The sequence below is a fragment of the Pteronotus mesoamericanus genome, unplaced genomic scaffold (genome assembly GCF_021234165.1).
Source record: "Pteronotus mesoamericanus isolate MK-2021 breed Mesoamerican mustached bat unplaced genomic scaffold, CSHL_Meso_final contig_56, whole genome shotgun sequence".
Taxonomy (NCBI): Eukaryota; Metazoa; Chordata; class Mammalia; order Chiroptera; family Mormoopidae; genus Pteronotus; species Pteronotus mesoamericanus.
The window spans coordinates 27,203,689-27,225,362 of NW_026555201.1; the positions used below are offsets into that span (position 1 = coordinate 27,203,689).

At 39.2% G+C, this 21,674-nt stretch overlaps 1 protein-coding gene and 1 pseudogene across 2 annotated transcripts in view; one reads left to right on the forward strand and one right to left on the reverse strand.

The window, feature by feature from the left end:
• Nucleotides 1-5,652, reverse strand: part of KITLG (KIT ligand) — a 91,408-nt gene extending 85,756 nt beyond the window's left edge. For both annotated transcript variants that reach the window (XM_054580179.1, XM_054580178.1), the window contains exon 1: nucleotides 5,451-5,652. In XM_054580179.1, coding sequence (XP_054436154.1) covers nucleotides 5,451-5,465 — 15 coding nt within the window. In that variant the 5' untranslated portion in view covers nucleotides 5,466-5,652. The remainder of the gene's footprint in view (nucleotides 1-5,450) is intronic.
• A 568-nt stretch (nucleotides 5,653-6,220) lies between these two features.
• LOC129075744 (40S ribosomal protein SA-like) overlaps nucleotides 6,221-21,674 on the forward strand; it is a 28,439-nt pseudogene continuing 12,985 nt past the window's right edge.

The following is a 21,674-nucleotide window of genomic DNA, read 5'->3' on the forward strand; positions in this document are numbered from 1 at the left end:
ATGCGCACAGATACTGGAGATTGCAGGAGTAGAAAAGACAAGCAAACACAGGGAGGCATTCATTACCTTTTGTTAGCCTATCTCCCCTGGCTGTCTGACTTTACTTTGTGACCCTTTCTCACTTAGATAATTTAAAGATCAGAAGAAAGAAAGCAAAGATCTTCTTCAACAATGGATATTGCTGAAATAGGAAAGTGTAAATATCATTTTTGTTAGAATTATCAAGTAGCAGGTGAAATGGCTAAAAGGAGAACAGTCTAAATTTAAATCCCCTTCTTTCTCTCCATTGGCTGGTTCATAATCATAAAACAATGGTTATCATTTGTATTCACATTAAATGGTGGCTACATATATTTCAAAACAAAAGAAAGCTTGAATGCCACGTGGTTCAAACCTCTATTTTACTAGTACGTTCGAAATAGAAAATTTTAGAACTTGAAGACACTTAGAAATCACCTAGTCCTCCTTTCTCATTTTACAGTTGAGGAAACTGAGGTTTGGAGAGATTCAAATCCCTTCCCAAAGTCATAAACATATCCAAGTCAATGTGGTAGCCTAGAAAAATAGTAAAATGTAGCCGAAGGACAAAGGGAGTAATATAAAGAACAGTCTTCCTTTAGATGACACACTGAGATCTTAAAAAAAGAACCATGAGGCCTAATTACAAGAAAAACACCCCTCCATCACTTCTGTAGGGTTTTTTTTGTTTTGTTTGTTTGTTTTTTCTGGACGGAGGAAATAGGTAGAGATATGATAATAACAATTCTCTCAAACTCCCAGCCCCTGTAAAACAGTTTTTCCTGTGCCCATAATTTTTTTAAAAAGGCAAAAACATTTTGCTAGATCTATAAGTCAGTAAGGATATAATCAATGGTTTCTATGAGACAAAGGCTATACAAAATAACCTTGAAAACAGCACATGTTATAAAAGCATCCTGGTGTTGCTTCAGTTCATTTCATAAATTGTTCTGACTACACAGGTGACACACCCAAAAACAGTCCCCTGTAGCTGCTCATTCATGTACTAAGGAAAAAAAGATAAAAGATCACTCCTAAGAGATTGACATCCTAGTTCCTTACCCTAATTTACAAAAGGGAACATTAAAGTAATCGAGAAAAGAAAAAAAAAACCTCTCAAAGTTGCATAATGCATAAAAAAATGTCACTGCTTGTTGCCTGGGAAAGACAATAAAGACACCCTGCAGAAATGAATGCACGGCCTCACTCAGAAGAGCAAGTGCAAGAACACCAGGGATAGGAAGCTAAGTATCTGGCCTAAAAGAAAATAAACCCTCAGCATCATATAAGGGGAAAATAGAAAGCAAGAGTGCAGCAGTATGGAAGTGAATCAGAGGTGGTGATAATATTTCCATTCTCTATTTCTATTTTCAATTCTAATGCTCTCATTCATTTTCACTTTTAAAGAAAAACTCTAAAGAATTTAACAGCCCTCATGCCACGCATAGCCTTTTTAAAAATACATTCCTAGTCTGATGTGTATTAATTTAGGCTATAAACAGGTATCAGCCTATAATGAGTGGCACTGAATGTACTGATTCAGATTTATGAAACCTTGGTCTCTGTGCTTTGCTGGTTAAACATCATCTACCTGCAATAGCCAGTTTTTGTTTGGGTTGTCAGTTAGCCAGCAGGCAATTCTATTCTCAAAAACAATAAGTTCAGAGCATAACTGCAGTAAGCCACTGTGCCGGGATAAAGACATATATAAAATCATGTTTAATCCTTATAACCGCCATGTGAGAAAACTCTTTATTACTATTTTATAACCACTGTACAGATTACAAAGTGGAATTCCCAAGAAGTTTAACCTTTTGTCTAAGGTCATTTGTCTCAGCGGTTAAAAGAGAATTAGAATCACTCTCTAAAATCTAGAGCCTAGGATCTTCCCACTACATCTGAGATGCTCTTTAGACACGAATAGGGAAGGGCACAAGGAGCGGAATATGCATAAAACCTCCAATAGTCAGCGTAGCCATTTGGGCAGGATTTTTTTTCAATGTTATTTCTGGTGATGGAGACATTTCAATCACCTACCATTAGAGAACAAATGTGACTCAATTTGCTATGTTCAAATCAGCAGTTAGACATAAATAAAATTTAGCAATTTTAATTGGTTTGGCTCAAGCCTTCAGATTTCCATATGGTTATTTTCTTTGTTTTATGTTAAATGTAATTGACTTAGCACTTGAGAGTTTTAAAATCTTGGAAGAATGTATCAATTAAAAGCTAGACAAAATAGAATTATTCAAAGCACACATTCCGAATTAAGTGATTTTAAGGATAAGGTGGAAAAAAATGCTCTTTTCATAAGTGTGGGTTTTTTTCCCTACAACCTTGCATTATCACCCAGATGACAAAGTTAATACAGACAAAAGAGATATATTTTCTTGAAACAACAAAAGCTAACAAGCATTCTATTTGCTTCTTTGAGAACTAATGCATACCTAAAATGGTCTTTTCTACACTGTTTGCAAGGTGAATTTTTCTTAATATTTTTAAAACCGACAGCAGTAATGAAAACTCTCATAAATCATCTCAAAACTAAAATGTAAATACATCCATAAATATGGTGCCAAGCCTATTAAATTGATTGCACTTTTTAAAATGGTCTTAAAAATATTCTGTCCAATTGTTATTTAATATATTAGTATATCAGAGTATTACGTTGAAATAGTGATTGAAATAGATGTTCTTTCTGAATCTAAGCCACAATTCCCTTAAAACTGTAAAATCACACAAAGTGAATAAAATGTGATCAGAAATCTGAAAAATGCAAAATGCTTTCATTTCTGAACACTTGTGGTTAAGTTTATTGTTACAATTGCTCCTCATAGCTATTGTTCATGTAATTATTTTCTTAATGCTAAAGTTCATCACACTTGCTAAATAAATGAAAGAATCATTTATTGAACCCCAATTAGTTGTTGATGGAATTTTCACACTTACTTAGCTTGACTGAAAGATCAGAATGTTTGGTGTACCCGTGATTCTTAGAAAGCCATGTAATTAAATTAAAGTTTACTATTATTATTACTATTATTAAATTCTAATTTTATGTCTTGGGTAGTAGGAGAGCACAAAACGGTTTGCCTTAAAATAGAACTCTCCTATTGAGGCCACCTTTATAAATGACCATTTAAACTATTGATTTAATAGATATTCCTCTCTGGCAAGGATAAGATTAGATTCTGTTGAACAATTCATCTTCTTAGTACCTGATTTCCTTGTGCTACTCTCCGTTCATATAGAGGTGTGTGGAAAATTTCTTGTAACTTTTGGATTAGAAAATATAGCAATATGAATGAGGATCTCATTCCCCCTCCCCATTTCCAGATTATTTTATTGATTTCATGCTATTTCTAGGGTCCCCTTTTCAGCGGCACGAATGTAGAATTGTTAGAAGTATCCTTAAAGGAAACCCTGAAGGTCATTAGATCCCAGGCAATGAATGGCTTCATTCAACAAGGGCACTGCCCTCCCTTGCCTGCAAGTCCTTTAACATCAGCAAGATCCCCCAAAGGGCTTGCACTTTAACTTGGTCCGAGCAGGTCACATTTCTAAAATACTTAGCTGTCTCAAATGTCCCTGGTCAGCAGCACTAAGTCACTGAGGCCATAGCATTTCAAGCTAGGCTGACCTCTTTCTAGTGTTCAATGGAATTATTCCATGTAATCAGATTTACACAGCCGTATAATCAAAGTGCGAAAGGAGATTACAGAGCTCACATTTGTTTTGAAAAGCAAGGGTGCAAGGATCATCAATCCTATTGACTCTCAAAGTGACAAGATAGTAGTCATCCCCTCTTTGGAGTGTTGGTCATTAACCTGATCTGTCTCCAGTGCTCTTGTTTAAATAGGAAGGGTTAGGCTTTTTTTCCCTGAACTAGTAGATAGAGAGTTCTCACCCAGATCTCACCACTACCATTCATGTAAGCAGATGCTACTCTATAATACGGAATTGGTTCTGTGCCCTAGCTTATTATTCCTGCAAAGCAGAACGCTTGTATAAATGAAGTAATTACATTGAAACTTCTCTTTCCGTTCCCAGTCTTTTGCACTTGCCTTTCAACAGTACACTTGCTCCCAAGTGTGGCCTTTAATGCCCTGCCTATAATCCAACCTGCTTTCAAGAGAGGAATGTGCACTGTCTTTCTCTCCTCTCAGGCTGCTCCCCTAGAAACCACACAAACCCTTCTGCCAGGCAATATCCCTTCCCCCTGCCCTTTGCTACACCGGTGCATTGGGCTTAATTCTTCCTTATTCCTTCTGAATGTGTCCATTTCCCAAGCCTAGACGTCTATTTTAAATACAAAGCGGGTCATTTAATACAGCACTTTCCGCACATTTATGTCTTCATTCTAAACTGACCATTTGTATAAATCCCCAATTTCCCTTTTGCCCCCAACACTTCTACCCCTTCGACTCATTTCAGGAATTGCAATCTCCGACAGAACCTCTGGGGGATGAAAGGGCAGCCTTACCCAACCCGCGCAGATACACACAATTCCAAGGAGAAGTGAGAAGTAACTGCAGTGGTGCAAAGAACTGTGGAGAGGAGTACCATGGGAGCCCTTTCTAAATGACAAGCCACGTATCTTCTTTAAGGGGGAGGGGGGAATCTAATTCTAACCCTGGGCGGTGCTTTACCCAGCGTTTAAGTGTACAAGGAACCATTTAGCAACACTGAGAATTACATCAATAACTATCATTAGAGGGGCCTATTCAAAAAAAAAAAAGACAGAAAGAAAGAAAGAAAATGAAAGAAACTTTCTCTTCTGTACTGGAAAAAGGTGGGTGCAATGTGAAGGTATTACCCTGTCTAAAGCTCTCTGGAGACCTCCCCCAGAGCTGCAAAACCGGCAAATGCTGCAGGAGGCCAAGCTTCCCCGGGGGCTGAGCAGGTTCTCTGCCCCTTGGAGCGCTGCTGCTAAGGAACTCGGGGTTGGCTTTGCTCCCGCGGAGGCACCGGCGTCCCCACGAGCCCCGCGGCCACCTGGGGGCTGCACAGAAATCTGGGTGCCAGAGCAGGCAAGCGAGCGAGCGTGACGTACGGGAGCTGTTTTGTAATCTCCCGGAATCCAAGGGAAAATGTCTCCCATGCAAAGACATGCCTTTCCGTGATAACAAACTCTCCGATCAAAGAGCAGATCCTTCCTCCGTACAGGAACTGCCGTTCTCTACTGACAGCTCCAAACTTAACGGCTGCGGCTGCAAACTTGGCGCAAGCTCCCTCTTATCACTCCCACTCCTCTCTCTGGCTCACCCGGCCGGGTGGCTCGGGCTCGCACGCTACGCCTGCCGCCCCCGCACCTTCTTGGCTGGTCGGGTGGGCACAGACCAGCACGCCCAGGTATCCCGTGCCGGGACGCGCTGGCCTCCGGGCGCGATTTTCTTGGAGAGCTGGCTAGCTCCCGAGCGCGCCCTACTCACTTGTGTCTTCTTCATAAGGAAAGGCAGTGCTGTGATCCAGCCCAGGCAGCAGTGTGGCGACTCCGTTTAGCTGTTCTGGAGCTCCAGCATATTGCATGAGCAGCGGCTGCAGATAGTCCACGCATTGGGCAGCCCGAGCGCAGCGCCCTTTCCGCGGCCCGTGCTTCCCCTGGCGCTCCCCGTCCGGCGCGAAGCGGCGAATGAAACTCCGGCCAGCGCGCCGCCAGCACTTTTATACCGTTCCCTCCCGTCTGCTCCGGACACGCCTCCTTCCCTTCCGGAGCCCCGGGGAAGCGAGTCCGGGCCACGGCTCAGGGGGGAGACTTGAGAGGGGGGTCAGAGCACCATGAAGGCACCAGAAGTTGGACATATCAGGCCAAGCACGTACTCTCGCCTGGGGGCCCTGGATGGGCACAGGGCTCAGGGGCACCGAGGGCAAAGCTTAACAACCTGCAACCGCTGCAGGCGTTGCGGACGCGGCGAGTCCCAGCTTGGCCTCTCAGCTTTTCAGAGGCTTACCTGGCACCGCCCGAACAAAATACCTTCCACGTTGGAAAAGGCGCGGAGCTCCCTCTTTTATGCAGAGGTGGTTCGGGAGAGGAGTCCACTAGGCGCATAGCATATAATTCACCCCATTCGCTTTAGAGAATTTTTTAAGGGGCTTAATGAGCATGGTCTTACCCCTTTATTTTTTTTAAACCATTACTTCTGTGAATGAACACTTAATAATTAAAGGAATTGTTGACTCAAGTTAAGTATTGCCAAGGGAGATGTTCTTTTCCGAAGGCTTCACTGCTGCTTCTGTAGAAATTAAGATTGAAAAAGAAGTGAGAGATTATTAACTGTGCAGGCCCCCACACAGCAAGTGTTTTGAAAGCTGTACTTTTTGTTAGGGAAGATTTTGAAATCGGAAAGATAATGTAACAATAAAAATAGCGGGCATCATAATGTGATGCATTTAATTACATACTAGGCGCCTTGCTAAGTGCTTCACATAGGTTATCTCATTAAATCTTTTCCCCAAACTTATTGTATAGATCCTATCATCTTTATTCCATTTTATAGGTTTAGAGAGGTCAGTTTTCCCAAACCACAGGTAGTAAATGACCAAGCTTATTTTGAATCTAGCACCCTGCTATACAGCCTTTAAAAAATTCTTAAAACAAACCTGTTATTGATTCTTCAAAACCCTTTTATATTTTTCTTTTAAATGGAGACCATTAAATAAGCATTTTTATTATTTTTTAAAAGAAAATTTTAACTAGCTATTAACATCAATAACCTTTTGAACAAAAATGATGTGTAAATTTAGGACTTAGGTATTTTAATACGAAAGCAGGATTCCAAGTTTGCCCTTCCTCTCTCCCCAAATACAAGCACAAATTTGTTTAGAAAAGTCACATAAGTAGAAGTGTGGTTGGCAGTTAGACAGGAGCAAAGCAAGGAGGACGGGCCAGGTATAGAAGGTCACCAAGGGGACGGCCTCAGGTGCTTAGCAAGGATAAAACTGGAAAACCAAGGAGCTCACCCCCAGGGTAAACTTTTCTCACTTAGCATATTGCTGGTCAGACTGTTTAGACCCTCTGACCTTTCCAACCACTCGCCATGTGGTTGGGACCCTCCTCTGACCCTTTCTTCCTCTGGCATGTTGCTTGTCACACAGGTTAGATCCCCGTAGAGGGGAACGGACCAGGGAGCCAGAGAATCGCCTTAAGCATTAAGCCCCGAGGACAATGAGGTTCTGGCCCTTATCAGATATGTCTAGGCCCCAGTTATGTTTTAGGTCCGGGCCTCTAGGATAAGCAACAAAAAGCAGCAAAATTTAGCAAGTGACATAGATACCAGGACTGACCTCAGGACCAACTGCATTGACTGATGAACCCCTTGCCCTGGTACTGACCAATCATTCGAGAACCAATGACCCTGGAAGGACATACCTGGAAAGTTCATGAATATTCTATTGAAATCCTCCCCTGGGACCTCCCCTAATATCCCCGCTCTTAAAAGCCCTTAGGATGGCAGACCCAGCAAAGTCTCCTCTCTGGGAGCACACCATTGCTTTTTCCATCCCCCTCTTCTTCCCCTGAGGTATGTAACTTTTACCCTTCTCTCTTCTAAACTCCGAAGGCCCATTTTTTTCCCTCTGTAACTTGTTCTCTAAGTCCATTTCTCCTGTAGATCTGGGGGAAGGAAAAGGGGGTGGGAAAGGGGAAGGTGTGCTCCTGAGATGGAGAGCACTCCGTTTGCCTTAATCAGTTGAGTGTGACTTTGTTAAAAATGAATAAGCCAGGCCCTGGTCAGGTAGCTCAGCTGGTTAGAGCATCCTCCAGATACACCAAGGTTTCAGGTTCCATCTCTGCTCAGGGCACATAAAGGAATCAACCAATGAATGCATGCACAAGTGGAACAACAAATCAAAGTTTCTCTGTCTTTCTCTTTTCTGTCTCTCCCTCTCTCTCTCTCTGTCTCTCTTAATCAGTCAACTGAAAAAAATGAATGAGCCAAACTTATGACTATGAGAGAACAAGAAACTAGGCAAAATGTGAGGCTCACTGTTCGTCTTCTATTGGTGCTGTAACAAATAACCATAAACTTAATGGCTTAATACGTTAGTTTATTATCTTACAGTTCGGAGGCTAGAAGTCCAAGATGCATCTCACTGGGCTACATATGGGCAGGGCTACATTCCTTATAGAAGCCCTAGTAGAAAATTCCTTTTATTGTCTTTCTGGCTTCTAGAAGCTGTCTACTTCTTTGGCTCATAGCCTCCTTCATTGTCAAAGTCAGTAATGGTGAGTTCAGCTCTACTCACATCAAACCATTTTGACCCTCCCTTCAGCCTCTCTCTTTTACTTCTAAGCCCTTGTATTACATTGAGCCCATCTGGATAATACAGGATAATCTCCCTATTTTAGTCAGCTACTCAGCAATATTAATTCCATCTGTGATCTTAATTCCCATTTGCCAAGTAACATAACACATTCACAGCTTCCAGGGATTAGGATGTTGACATATTTGGAGGGTCATTATTCTGTCTACCACACTCAATAGTAAATAAGTTTGAGGGGAACATAGAGTGAAAATGTGGACTAGGTGTGTCACTGTGCATCCGTGATCGAGGGCTTCACTCAGAGTGGCTCTGGAGCTCATAGCTGGAAGACTACCTCCATAGTTACAAAAATATATGTTTAAAGAAGGACTAGAAGAAAAGCTTAAAGTATTAAATAATTGCTTTTACTTTTAATCAAAACAGTACTTGAGACCATTTTAAGCAGAGGTAGAAAGAAATCTGAAAACAAAAGCAAATATGACTATTGGAAAGCTAACACAACCAGCCTTTAGGAGTAATTTGGCTCTGCCAGAGTTTCCCAACAGTTGAATATATATTATGCACAAAGGAGCTACACTCCTGAAATGTATCATATGGTCTAATAGAAAAGGAAAAGAGTTTGAGGAAGATTGGTTATATTTCAGATTGTATTGCAGACTCTATAATCTTGCCTTAAATCAAAGGTTTAGCAGTGTGGCATGCATAATTATAAAGGTTCCCAAGATGACTTTAGGTGGTACACAGATGAACATTTTTTTTATTTTATCAAATGAATATAAATTAAAATGTATATGTATATTTTGAAATGTATACTGTATAATATATAATACATGTATGTCACATCAAACAGATGATTCCAACTAGATTCTTAGAAAAAATTTGAAGGGTCAATTTAAAATCAGTTTAATGTATAACATTAAAGAAATAACCAGTACCAAAAGAAGATGTATGAATCAAATATAACAGCAGAGTAGGTGGAAGCTATACCCACCTCTTCCCAGGACCAAATTGGAATTACAATTATAATTTAGAGCAATCAACCTGAATAACCAACTGAATGCTAGCTGAAGACAATTACAGAAGAAGGAATTACAGAAGAAGCCACATCAAGACTGGTAGGAACTGCAGGTGGCAGCTGAGGTTCAAAAATGGTATCTCAGTTGGGAGGGTGTAGGGAGCTCCTGCGTTAAGTGTGGGATCTCAAGGCCATGTTGCGTTCTCCAGCCCAGAGAACCAGTACTTGGAAGAGGCACCCATATAACATCTGGCTGTGAAAAACAGCAGGGTTTCTCTCTGCCAGGGAAAGAAAGGAGTCTGCTAGAAGCTCAAGCACTCTTAAAGGGCCAATGATCAAAATCTCATTCAGCCACTCACCTTAGGCTCTAGCATAAGGATGACAAAGCAGAATGCAGTTCTGGGAGGAGAAACTGGAGTTTGTGACTCTGGGGAGAGAACTGAAGAGACAACAGCTGAAACCCCCTGTGCTAAGTCACTCTTCCACATAGCAAACTCCGTTCTTCTTGGATGAAGCAAGCCCCTCCATGTACCATCAGCCATTCCCTCACCCACTGAACTGCACATCAACCTACCTTGTGGAGTTTCTGCCCTGCTAAAGAGTTGGCAGCCTGGGTTGGGGTCTTGGAAGACTAAAGGGGTCTCAGTGACTGAATCTTGTGGCTCGGAGACAAGGGCCATTCCACCCACTTTCTTATGATCCTGACTGGTGCCTCCCCCTCATGGTACATTTACTTTCCCTAACCTCTAAGCTCCCAGCAGTCCCATCTTCTTGACGCTTGGTGGCTCTACTCTGCTGTTGTCTGGGCAGAATCCAGGAGAGTTTGAGTTGTATGGCTTTGAAGGATGGCCACACCCCCCAACTTCCCCTGAACCCAAATAGCCCTGCACCCTCTCTCAAATCCCAATGGCCCCAGCCTGCTGAGATCAGGCTCCTGGCAGAATCTGGGACAGACTGACTTGTGTGGCTCTAAGATAGGAAATTTTTTCTTCATATGCCCAAAGGGCACAGAGTCTTCCCTACGCACAGCTAAATCTTGATGTCTTAGGTCCTAAAACTCTCTACTGGCCTCACTCTGATGACTCCCTGAGACCCCATCCCACCGCAAAGGAGTGTGAGCATAGACTTGATATACCCTAGGATATTTGCTGTGTAGCCCCGATATAGCCAGCACTAGCATCAATAGTGAACTGTATAGATCTGGAAACACCTCTCACCCCCACCTGGTAACTCACTGAGAACCTATTGCATGCAACTCAAATACTGCCAGAAGCTATTCAGTGACTGAGCTTAATAGGCAGCTGGCAAATGGAGGTAGTCAGAGGTGAACTTTGAGGTTCCTAGGTCTTTTTCTTAGGTCCAGTACTGGAAAAACAATGCTTTGGTATACAGTTTGATCATTCCCATCATAGGCAGCCACAAGCTGTGGATCACTTTGTAGCTCCAAACAGATTGCTCAGGGTCAGTCACAGGCAGTGTCTGACATTGACTTACACCACAATCCTTCCCAAGAGGCCCCAGAACCAGCACACCCAGTGGTTAACATGGGAGCAGGATCCAATTAGCTTCACAAATGGCATATCCAAACGGAGATCTCAGCAGGCAGCAGAACATGCTGAGATAAATTGTACCCTGAGTAATCAGCACCTGCACAGCACCTCATACACTGTAGTAGGATTGATCCTCATAGTCAGCCAGCCTGAGTGTTGACCCCCACACACAAATAGGTCAATAGCATCAAGTCTCAATTACAAAAGAATGGACAACATTACCCACACACGGGACATCCCTGGACCACCCAGTGCAGGTGATCAAGAAGACTGTGTCACAGGATATCACGAGACACCTACTATATAAGGCCACCTTTCCAAGACTGGGAGTCATAGCAGATCTACATAACACATAGAAACAAACAGAAAGAAACAGCCAAAATGGGAAGACAAAGAAATGTGTCCCAAATGAAAGAACAGGAGAAATCTCAAAAAAAAAAAAAAAAAAAAAAAAAAAAAAAAGGTAAATGAAGTGGAGGCAAGCAATTTATCTGATACAGAATTCAAAACAATGGTTATAAGATGGTAAAGAAACTTAGGGGAAGAATGGAGGAAATCAATGAGAATTTAACCAATGTGATAATAAATATAAAAAAGTACATATAAACCATAAAAAAGGAACTAGTCAGAAGTGAATAATACAGTGTTTGAAACAAAAAGTAGACTGGAAAGAATAAACAGAGGGTTGGAAGAAAACGTAGAAGAAAACATCCAATCAGAATAGCAAAAAATAAAATTAAATTAAAAGAAATGAAGATAGTTTAAGGGACCTTGGGGAATAACATGAAGTATAACAATATACACATCATAGGTATACCAGAAGGAAAAAGAAAAAAAGATTCAAGAACCTAGTTGAAGAAATAATGACTGAAAAGAACAAAAGTCCAGGAAAGACAGGGAGTCCCAAACAAGATAAACCCAAAGGGGCCCATGCCAAGGCACATCATAATTAAAATGGCAAAGGTAAAAGACAAGGAGAGAATCTTGAAACAAGCAAGAGAAAGAGAGTTAATTACTTATAAGGGAGCTTCCTTTAGACTGTTACCTGATTTCACAACAGCAACACTTCAGACCAGAAGAGACTGATATGAAATATTTAAAGTGATGAAAAGCAAGGACCTACAGTCAAAGTTACTTTACCAAACACAACTATCATTTAAATTTGAAGAAATACTAAAAGACAAAAATCACATGATCATATCAATAGATGCTGAAAAAGCATTTGATAAAATCTAGCACCTATTTATAATAAAAACACTCAGCAATATGGGAATAGGGGGAGCACACCTCAACATAATGAAGGTGTACCTGAGAAACCTACAGCCAACATCATACTAGACAGCCAAAAATTAAAAGCTTTTTCCTTAAGGTCAGGAACAAGACAAGGTTGTACTCTTTTACCACTCTTATTCAGCATAGTGCTGGAAGTTCTAGACATAACAATTAGACAAGAAATATAAATAAAAAGCATCCACATTGGAAAGGAGGAAGTAAAACTGTCATTATTTGCATATAACATGATAGTGTGCATAGGAAACCCTATAGTCTCCACCAAAAAACTATTCTAACTAATAAGTGAATTTGGCCAAGTGGGGGGATACAAAGTCAATATTCAGAAGTTGATGGCAATCTTGTACACCAACAATGAATTATCAGAAAGAGAAACTAAGAAAAGGGCTTCCAGCTAAGATGGGGGCATAGGCAGGTACACTTTGCCTCCTCATATAACCAAGACAAGGACAACAAATTTAAAAACAATAAATAATCAGATCTGCCAGAAAATCTAACTCTATGGAAGTCTGACAACCAAGGAGTTAAAAAAGAAATATTCATCCAGACCAGCAGGTGGGGCAGAGATGGGCAGTGGGGGCAGAGAGGACACGCCGCAAGGTGGCAGCCGGGGGACCAAGCGGTCTCACATCTGCATGTGGATAAACCAGAGGGATAGCTGTGGAACAAGACATACCACACAAACCAGGGTTCCAGCATGGGAAAAGAAAGCCTCAAAATCACTGGCTATAAAAACCTGTGGGGGTTGTGGCAGTAGGAGAAACTCCCAGCATCACAGGAGAGTTCACTGGAGAGACTCATAGGGTCCTAAAATGTACACAAACAACCCAGTGGGGAATCAGCACCAGAAAGGCCCAATTTGTTTGTGGGTAGGAGAGAAGTGACTGAAAGCCAACCAAGAGCTGAGCAAATTGCATTGTTCCTTCTCAGACCCCTCCACCACACACAGCATCACAACTCAGTGACCTGGATTGTGCCGCCCTGGTGAATATCTAAGGCTCTGCTCCCTCCAACATAATAGGCATACCACGACTAAGAAATATAGCACAAATTAAAAAAACAAATCAAAACTCCAAAAACTAAGCAATGAAGAGATAGCCAACCTATCAGATGCGCAGTTCAAAACACTGGTAATCAGGATGCTCACAGAAATGGTTGAGTATGGTTGCAAAATGGAGGAAAAAGTGAAGTCTATGCAAAGTGAAATAAAGAAAAATATACAGGGAACCAACAGTGAAGGGAAGGAAACCAGGACTCAAATCAATGATTGGGAGCAGAAAGAAGAGATAAACATTCAACCAGAATAGAATGAAGAAACAAGAATTCAAAAAAATGAGGAGAGGCTTAGGAACCTCTGGGACAACTTTAAGTGTTCCAACAGCCAGATCACAGGAGTGCCAGAAGAAGAAGAGGAAGAGCAAGATATTGAAAACTTATTTGACAAAATAATGAAGGAGAACTTCCCCAATCTGGCCAAGGAAATAGATTTCTAGGAGATCCAGGAAGCTCAAAGAGTCCCAAAGAAGTTGGACCCAAGGAAGCACACACCAAGGCACATCATAATTAAGTTACCCAAGATTAGAGATAAGGAGAAAATCTTAAAAGCAGCAAGAGAAAAAGAGGCAGTTACCTTCAAAGGAATTCCCATAAGACTGTCAGCTATTTTCTCAAGAGAAATCTTATAGGCAAGAAGGGGCTGGAAACAAGTATTCAAAGTCATGAAAGGCAAGGACCTGCATTCAAGATTGCTCTATCCAGCAAAGCTATCATTTAGAATGGAAGGACATATAAAGTGCTTCCCAGATTAGGTAAAGTTACAGGAGTTCATCATCACCAAGCCCTTATTATATGAAGTGTTATAAGGGCTTAGCAAAAGAAGATAAAAAACTATGAACAGTAAAATGACAACAAACTCACAGCTATCAACAACTGAACCTAAAAAAAAGCAAAAACAAAAACAAACTAAGCAAATAACTAAAACAGGAACAGAATCACAGAAATGGAGATCGGGGGGAGGATGAAGAATGGGGGAAAAGATACCAGGAAGAAGAAGCATAAATAGTAGGTACAAAATAGGCAGGAGAAGGTTAAGAATAGTATAGGAAATGGAGAAGCCAAAGAATATATATCTATCACTCATGGGTATAAACTAAGCTGGGGGAATGCTGTGGGAAGTGGGAGGTGCAGGGCAGTGAGGAAGAAAGGGGAGGAAAAAATGGGACAACTGTAATAGAAAAATCAATAAAACATATATAAAAATAAAATAAAATAAAATTTAATTTTACTATGGCAAAAAAGAAAAAAAAAGAGAAGCTATGAAAAACATCCCATTTACTATGGCAACAAGGAAATTAAAGTACTTAGGAATAAACTTAACCAAGGAGGTAAAAGACTGGTACTCAGAAAACTAAAGAACACTGAAGAGAGAAATTAAGGAAGATACAAATAAATGTAAACATGTACTGTGCTTATGGACTGGAAGAAATAACTAAATCACTAAAGATTTACTTTAGAAGAATCACTAAAATGTCCACAATACCTGAAGCAATCTATAGATTCAATGCAATCCCTATTAAAATACCAATGGCATATTTCACAGATCTAGAAGAAATATTTCAAAAATTTATATGGAACCAAAAAAGACCCCAAATAGCCTCAGCAATCCTGAGAAAGAAGAACAAAGTTAGAAGGATCACAGTAAATGGTTTTAAACTATACTACAAAGTCACTGTAATCAAAACAGTCTGGTACTGGCATTAAAACAGACACACAGATCAGTGGAATAGAATAGAGAGCCCAGAAATAAGCCCACATCTCTATAGTCAGTTAACATTCGACAAAGAGGCCATGAGCATACGATGGAGTAAAAAGAGTCTCTTCAATACCTGGTACTAGGAGGACTGGACTGGTACATGCAAAAAAATGAAACTAGACTTCCAACTCACACCGTACACCAGAATGAACTCAAAAAGGATAAAAGACTTAAATGTAAGTCGTGATATCATAAAAGTCCTAGCAGAAAACATAGGCAGTAAAATTTCAGATATCTCATGCAGCAATATTTTTGCTGGTATATCTCCTAGGGCAAGGGAAGTAAAGAAAAAAAATAAACCAATGAGACTGCATTAAATTAAAAAGTTTCTGGTACATTTACACAATGGAATACTATGTAGCAAAAAGAAAAAGAAAAAGAAGGAAGTTCTACCTTTTGTGACAGCATGAATGGAATTGGAGACTATTATGCTAAGTGAAATAAGCCAGTGAGTGAAAGACAAATACCATATGACCTCATTTACAACTGGAATCTAATAAACATAATAAGCTAAAGAGAAATTTAGAAACAGATACATGGAAACATGGAACAGACTGATAGCTGTAGGAGGGGAAAGGAGAGGGGAGATGGTAGAAGGAAAGTGAAGGGATTAGTCAAAGAACATGTATGAATGACTCATGGACATGGACAATGGAGAAGAGATTATCTGTGGGTAAGAGGGGTGGGCTGGGTGGAGGGGGGCAACAGGGAAATATTGGGAAAACTGTAATAAAATAAACAATAAAAAATAGAGAAAAGAAGAGAGAAAAACATAAATAAATCAATTTAAAGAAAAAAATAAAGCTTTCCAGACAAAGAAAAGCTGAAAGAGTTTGTTACCACCAAACCAATGTTACAAGAAGTGTTAGAGGGTGAAAAAGAAGGAGGAGAAAAGAATAAAGAATAAGGAAGAAGGAGGAGAAGGAGGAGGACAGTAGCAACAGCAACAACAAAGAGGAAGAACCAAAAGAAGAAGTATGAGAAGAAAGAAAGAAGGAAGAGGAGGAGGAGCGGGCAGGGGGAGGAGGAGGAGAAGGAGAAGAATAAGAAGGAGAAGAAAGAAGAGGGAGAAGGAGAAGAGGGAGAAGGAGGAGGAGAATGAGGAGGAGGAGAAGAGACATAGTTATAAAGAATAAAATGACAATAAATACATAACTACCAATAATTACTTGATATGCAAATACTTAAATGTACCGATCAAAGGGTATAGGGTAGCTGAATGATTAAGAAAACAAGATCAACATATATACTGTCTTTAAGAGACCCATCAGAGGAAAAATACACACAGAATAAAAGCAAAGGGATAGAAAATGGTATTTCATGCAAATGGAAATAAAAAAATACTGAAGTAGCAATACTTATATTTAATTAAGTAGACTTTAAAACAAAGGCTAAATAGTAAGAGAAACAGAAGGGCATGACATAATGATAAAGGGAACATATTAAAAAGAGCATATAACCCTAGTAAACATTTATGTACCCAACATGGGAGCACTTAAATATATAAAACCAATATTGATCGACATAAAGGGAGCGATTGACACTCATGCAGTTATAGTAGGGGCTTTAACACACAATTGACATCAATGGGTAGAACTTCCACACAAAAAATCAACAAGAAAGCAGCAGCATTAAATGGCACACTAGATCAGATGGATTTAATGGATATCTTCAGGTGCACTTGGAACATTTCCTAGCATAGACCACATGGTATAACACAAAACAATCTCAATACATTTAAGAAGATTTAAATCATATCAAGCATCTTCTCTGGCCGTAATGGTATAAAACTAAAAATGAATCACAAGATGAAAAACTCACAACATGGCGGCTAATAACATGTTACTAAACAATGAATGAGTCAAAAGTGAGATCAAGAAAGAAATCAAAACACATCTTGAAACAAATGAAAATGGGAACAAAAAAAACCCAAATCTATGCAAAAACAGCAAAACAAGTCCTGAGAGGGAAATTCATAGCATTGCAAGCCTACCTCAAGAAATAAGAAAAAGTTTAAATAAAAAATCAAACTTTAACACCCAAAGGAACTTGAAAAAGAACAACGAACAAAGCCCAAAGTAAATAGAAGGAAGGAAAAAACAAAGATAGAGTCTAAACAAAACAGAGTCTAAACAAAATAGTCTAAAAAGTATGCAAAAGATCAATGATACCAAGAGCTGGTTCTTTGAAAAAATAAACAAACTTTTAACCAAACTCTTCAAGAAAAAAAGAGGGTGGGCCCAAATAAATAAAATCAGAAATGAAAGAGAAGAAACAACTGACTCTACAAATATACAAAGGATTATAAAAAAATATTACAAACATCTATATGCCAACAAATTGGACAATCTGGACAAAACTGATAAATTCCTACAAATATATAATCATCTAAAACTCAATCAGGAAGAATTAAACAATCTGAATAAGCTGATTACAACTAGCAAAACTGAAGTAGCAATAAAAAACTCTTAACAATCAAAAGTCCTGCAACGGATGGCTTCACAGGAGAATTTTACTAGACATTCAAAGAAGAACTAATGCCTATTCTCCTCTAACTACAACAAAATAATTCAAGAGGAGGGAAAACGCCAAAGCTCATTTTACACAGTCAGCATTATTCTAATTCCAAAAGTAAATATAGACATTACATCGAAAGAAAACTATAGGCCAATATCTCTGATGAACATAGATGCTAAAATTCTCAACAAAACATTAACAGACTGGATCCATCAATATATTAAAAATATCACACACCATGAAGAGATGGGGTTTATTCTGGGGATGCAAGGTTGGTACAATATCCATAAATCAATAAATGTATGTAGCATATAAATTACTTCAAACATAATAAAATACGTAGGAACAAATTTAACCAATGATGTAGAAGACTTGAATTCAGTATATAAGACACTGAAGAAAGAAATTGAAGAAAATACAAATAAGTGGAAGCATATGCCCTGTTTATGAATAGGAAGAGTTAACATCATTAAAATGTCAGTACTACTCAAAGCAATCTGTAGATTCAATGCAATCCCTATCAAGATACCAATAGCGTATATTTCACAGAACTAGAACAAATATTCCAAAAACTTATATGGAACTACAAAAACCACAATTAGCCACAGAAATCTTGTGAAAAAACAAAGTTGGAGGAATTACACTACCTGATATCAAACTAGACTAGAAGGCCATAGTAATTCGAAGAGTATAGTTCTTGCATAAAAACAGACATATTGATCAATGGAAAAGAATAGAGAGCCTAGAAATGAACTCACACCTTTTTGATCAATTAATATTTGACAAAGGAGGCAAGAACATACAATAAAGACAGTCTATTCAGTAAGTGGTGTTGGGAAAATTGGACAGATATGTACAAAAAAAATGAAACTAGACCACCTTCTTACACCATACACAAGAATAAACTGAAAATAGATTAAAGACTTAAATGTTAGACTTGAACCCATAAAAACTGTAGAAGAAAATATAGGTAGTAAACCTTGGACAGTTCTCTTGGCAATTTTTTTTCTGATATATTATCTCAGGCAAGGGAAACAAAAGAAAAAAAATAAACAAATGAGACTACATCAAACTAAAAAGTTTTTGCACAGCAAAAGACACAAACTATCACCAAAATGAAAAGGTAACTTACTGAATGGGAGGATATATTTGCCAGTACATCTGATAAGGGATTAATATACAAACCTTATAAAGAACTTACAAAACTCAACATGAGGAAGAAAACAATTTAATTTAAAAATGGCCAAAGGACCTGACTAGACACTTATCCAGAGAAGACATACAGATGGCAAAGAGACATGAAAAGATGCTCAACATCACTAATTATCAAAGAAATACAAATTAAAACCACAATGAGGTATCACCTCACACCTGTTGGAATGGCTATTATTAATAAATCAACAAAAAAAATGCACTAGTAAGATGTGGAGAAAAGGGAACCTTTGTGCATCTTTGGTGGGAATGCAGATTGGTGCAGCAACTGTGGAAAACAGTATGGAGTTACCTCAAAAAATTAAAAATGGAACTGCCTTATGACCCAGCATTTCCATTTCTTGGAATTTATCTGAAGAAACCCAAAACACCAATTCAAAAGAACATAAGCACCCCTATGTTCATTGCAGCTTTACTTACAATAGTTAAAAGTTGGAAGCAGCCCTAGTGCCCATTAGTAGATGAGAGGATAAAAAATCTATGGTACATTTACACAATGGAATACTACTCAGCTATGAAAGAAGGAAATTTTATCTTTTGCAATGGCATGGATGGACCTGGACAGTATTATGCTAAGTGAAATAAGCCAGTCAGAGAAAGACAAATACCATATGATTTCAGTTATATATAGAATCTAATGAACAACATAAACTAACAAACAAAATAGAAACAGACTCAAAGCTATCCAATGGTAAGGTTAGAGGGGTTGGTTGAAAACAGTGAAGGGATTAAGCCAAAAAAAGACCCCCAAACCCTCACAGACTGACAACAGTACGCGCATTACCAGAGGGTGAGGAGAGACAGGAGAGGGTGAATGGGAGATAAATGGTGATGGAAAGAGACATGGCCTAGGTTGGTGACCACACAATACAATATGCAGATGATGGTTTATAGAACTGCACACCTGAAACCCATATAATTTTATTAACCAATGTAACTCTAATAAGTTAATTTTTAAAAAAGGAAAAAGAAAGGAGGGTGTATATGACAAAAATCATGAAGATGATAGAATTACTGAAGCTTGGGAAATAATAGATCTATCCATACTAATTCTATGAAACTAATAGGATGGAATGTCCTAGTAAGTTAGATGAGGTTTAAAGAAACCAGGAGGTAGGCCTATCAGAAATTGCTTAATTTCTTTTCATTCAAATTAATAATTCATCTCAATACTAAATATATTCATCTCCTACCATGCACTCTCACTCTCTTTTCTCCCTTCCGCCGTCCTTCCTTTCTTTTCCCTCTCAGTTCTGTCTCATCCTCCCACCGCCATAGTTCATTAGCTTCAGCTACATTAATATCCTCACTGACTTTCTCATTCATAACTCTGTATCTGTTGTTTCTTTCATACTGTTGCATTGCAATTGCTATATGATCATGTTACTTGAAATCAGGTCAAGAGCATAAAAAAGAAAAAAACCAAACCAAAGGGATTAGAAAGAGTTGCAAAACAAGGCTAGTAGGCAAGCCCATGGGAAGGTCAAAAGTGGGGCAGAAAAACTGAGATTTCTCTTTAAGGTAGGCCTTTGAGAGGAGACATGGGCCAGAATCTACTTCCTTAGGAAGAAAACAAAACAGGAGCTACTTAAAAGTGAACAAGAGGAGTAGCTATGCTCCAAGTCAGTAGGAAACAAGGGAAATTTTTTCTTTTAGAAATAGTAGCCCTCAATTAAAAGGGGCAAAGAGTTGAACATTTGATAGAGTGGAAAGTCTCTCCATGATTATCTAGTCTTTCCTTTTATAACTTTCAATGCCAGTTTGTCCACCATGCTGTTTGTGATCAATCTAATTGTTAAATAGCTTTAAGAAAAAAGCTTTAACGTTGTTAAGAAACAGATTTAGTTTGGTAAATATATCTTCTAAGTCTTGTTTCGCACCCATGAAACATAACTTTTTCCTTCACTGCTTTGTGGCTGCCCACTGTCAGGAAAACATGCTGTTTCAATACCCTTCTTTAAAAAAAATGGCCCCCCAAACTAAAGCCCATATTGTCTGACTTGGCCAGACCAGAAGGAGGCCACCCATTCCCATCTTTGGGGAAGGTAGAAAAGGGGAAGGAGAAAAATCACTTTTCGGTCATTAACTCCTCTGCTGAAAACCGGTAGCTTGCCAAGGCTCTTGGGACAAAGAAGAAAATACCTTAACAAAGAGTTCAAGGTTTCCAGGTTCTGGCCCCTCGATGCCTATCCAAAGTCAACTCATACTGTGCTGAGTTAACACCTTTAGAAACAAAGACCTTTCTGTTCCTCATATTTCCCTCCCATTTCAGAACATTTACATATACCCTTCCTCCTGCCTCTGCTTAGGCTACTGTGTTCAACACTCTCTTCTTGGCCAGTAAAGATCTACTCGTTCTTGAGATCTCAACTCAATATTCCCTACATTCCCTTCCTCAGGCAGGCTTTCTCTAACCTCAGTCAACTCCTTATTATAAACATAAATATGAATTCCCCCTCTTTTGTAGTACTTAAAAAACAGCGACAGTTTGACATTGCTTTGTGTGATAACTTGATTAAAGTCACTGACTATAACTGTTTTCACTCACTGTTTTATCTTCAGTGTCTAGTACAGTAAGCAGAACATGGTAAGTCTCTGATACATTTTCCTATTAGGTTACTGGTGCCAGACATGGGTCAGGAATTGAGCTAGGACCTTCGCTTATGCTGTGTCACTAACTTCTCATAACAATCATGTAAGTGAGATAATTTTTGTGTTTTATAAATAGGAAAACTGAAGACCAACAAGGTAAGGTTATTTAAGATCCCTAAATCAGTAGTGGAAAAAGCATGATCTAATACAGGCATACGGGCTATGGTAGGGACTCTTTTATATTGCAGTACCCTTTCCTATCCTTACTCTTTTAGCAGCACCCCACTTTCCTTTGTAGAATTCACACTCAGTTCCATGTCTTTCATGAGTGTTTGTCATTCACAAGGTTCTGTCATCCCCAACTGTAAGGGTGACGTTAGGACCCAGGTCCATCCATCCAGTCATC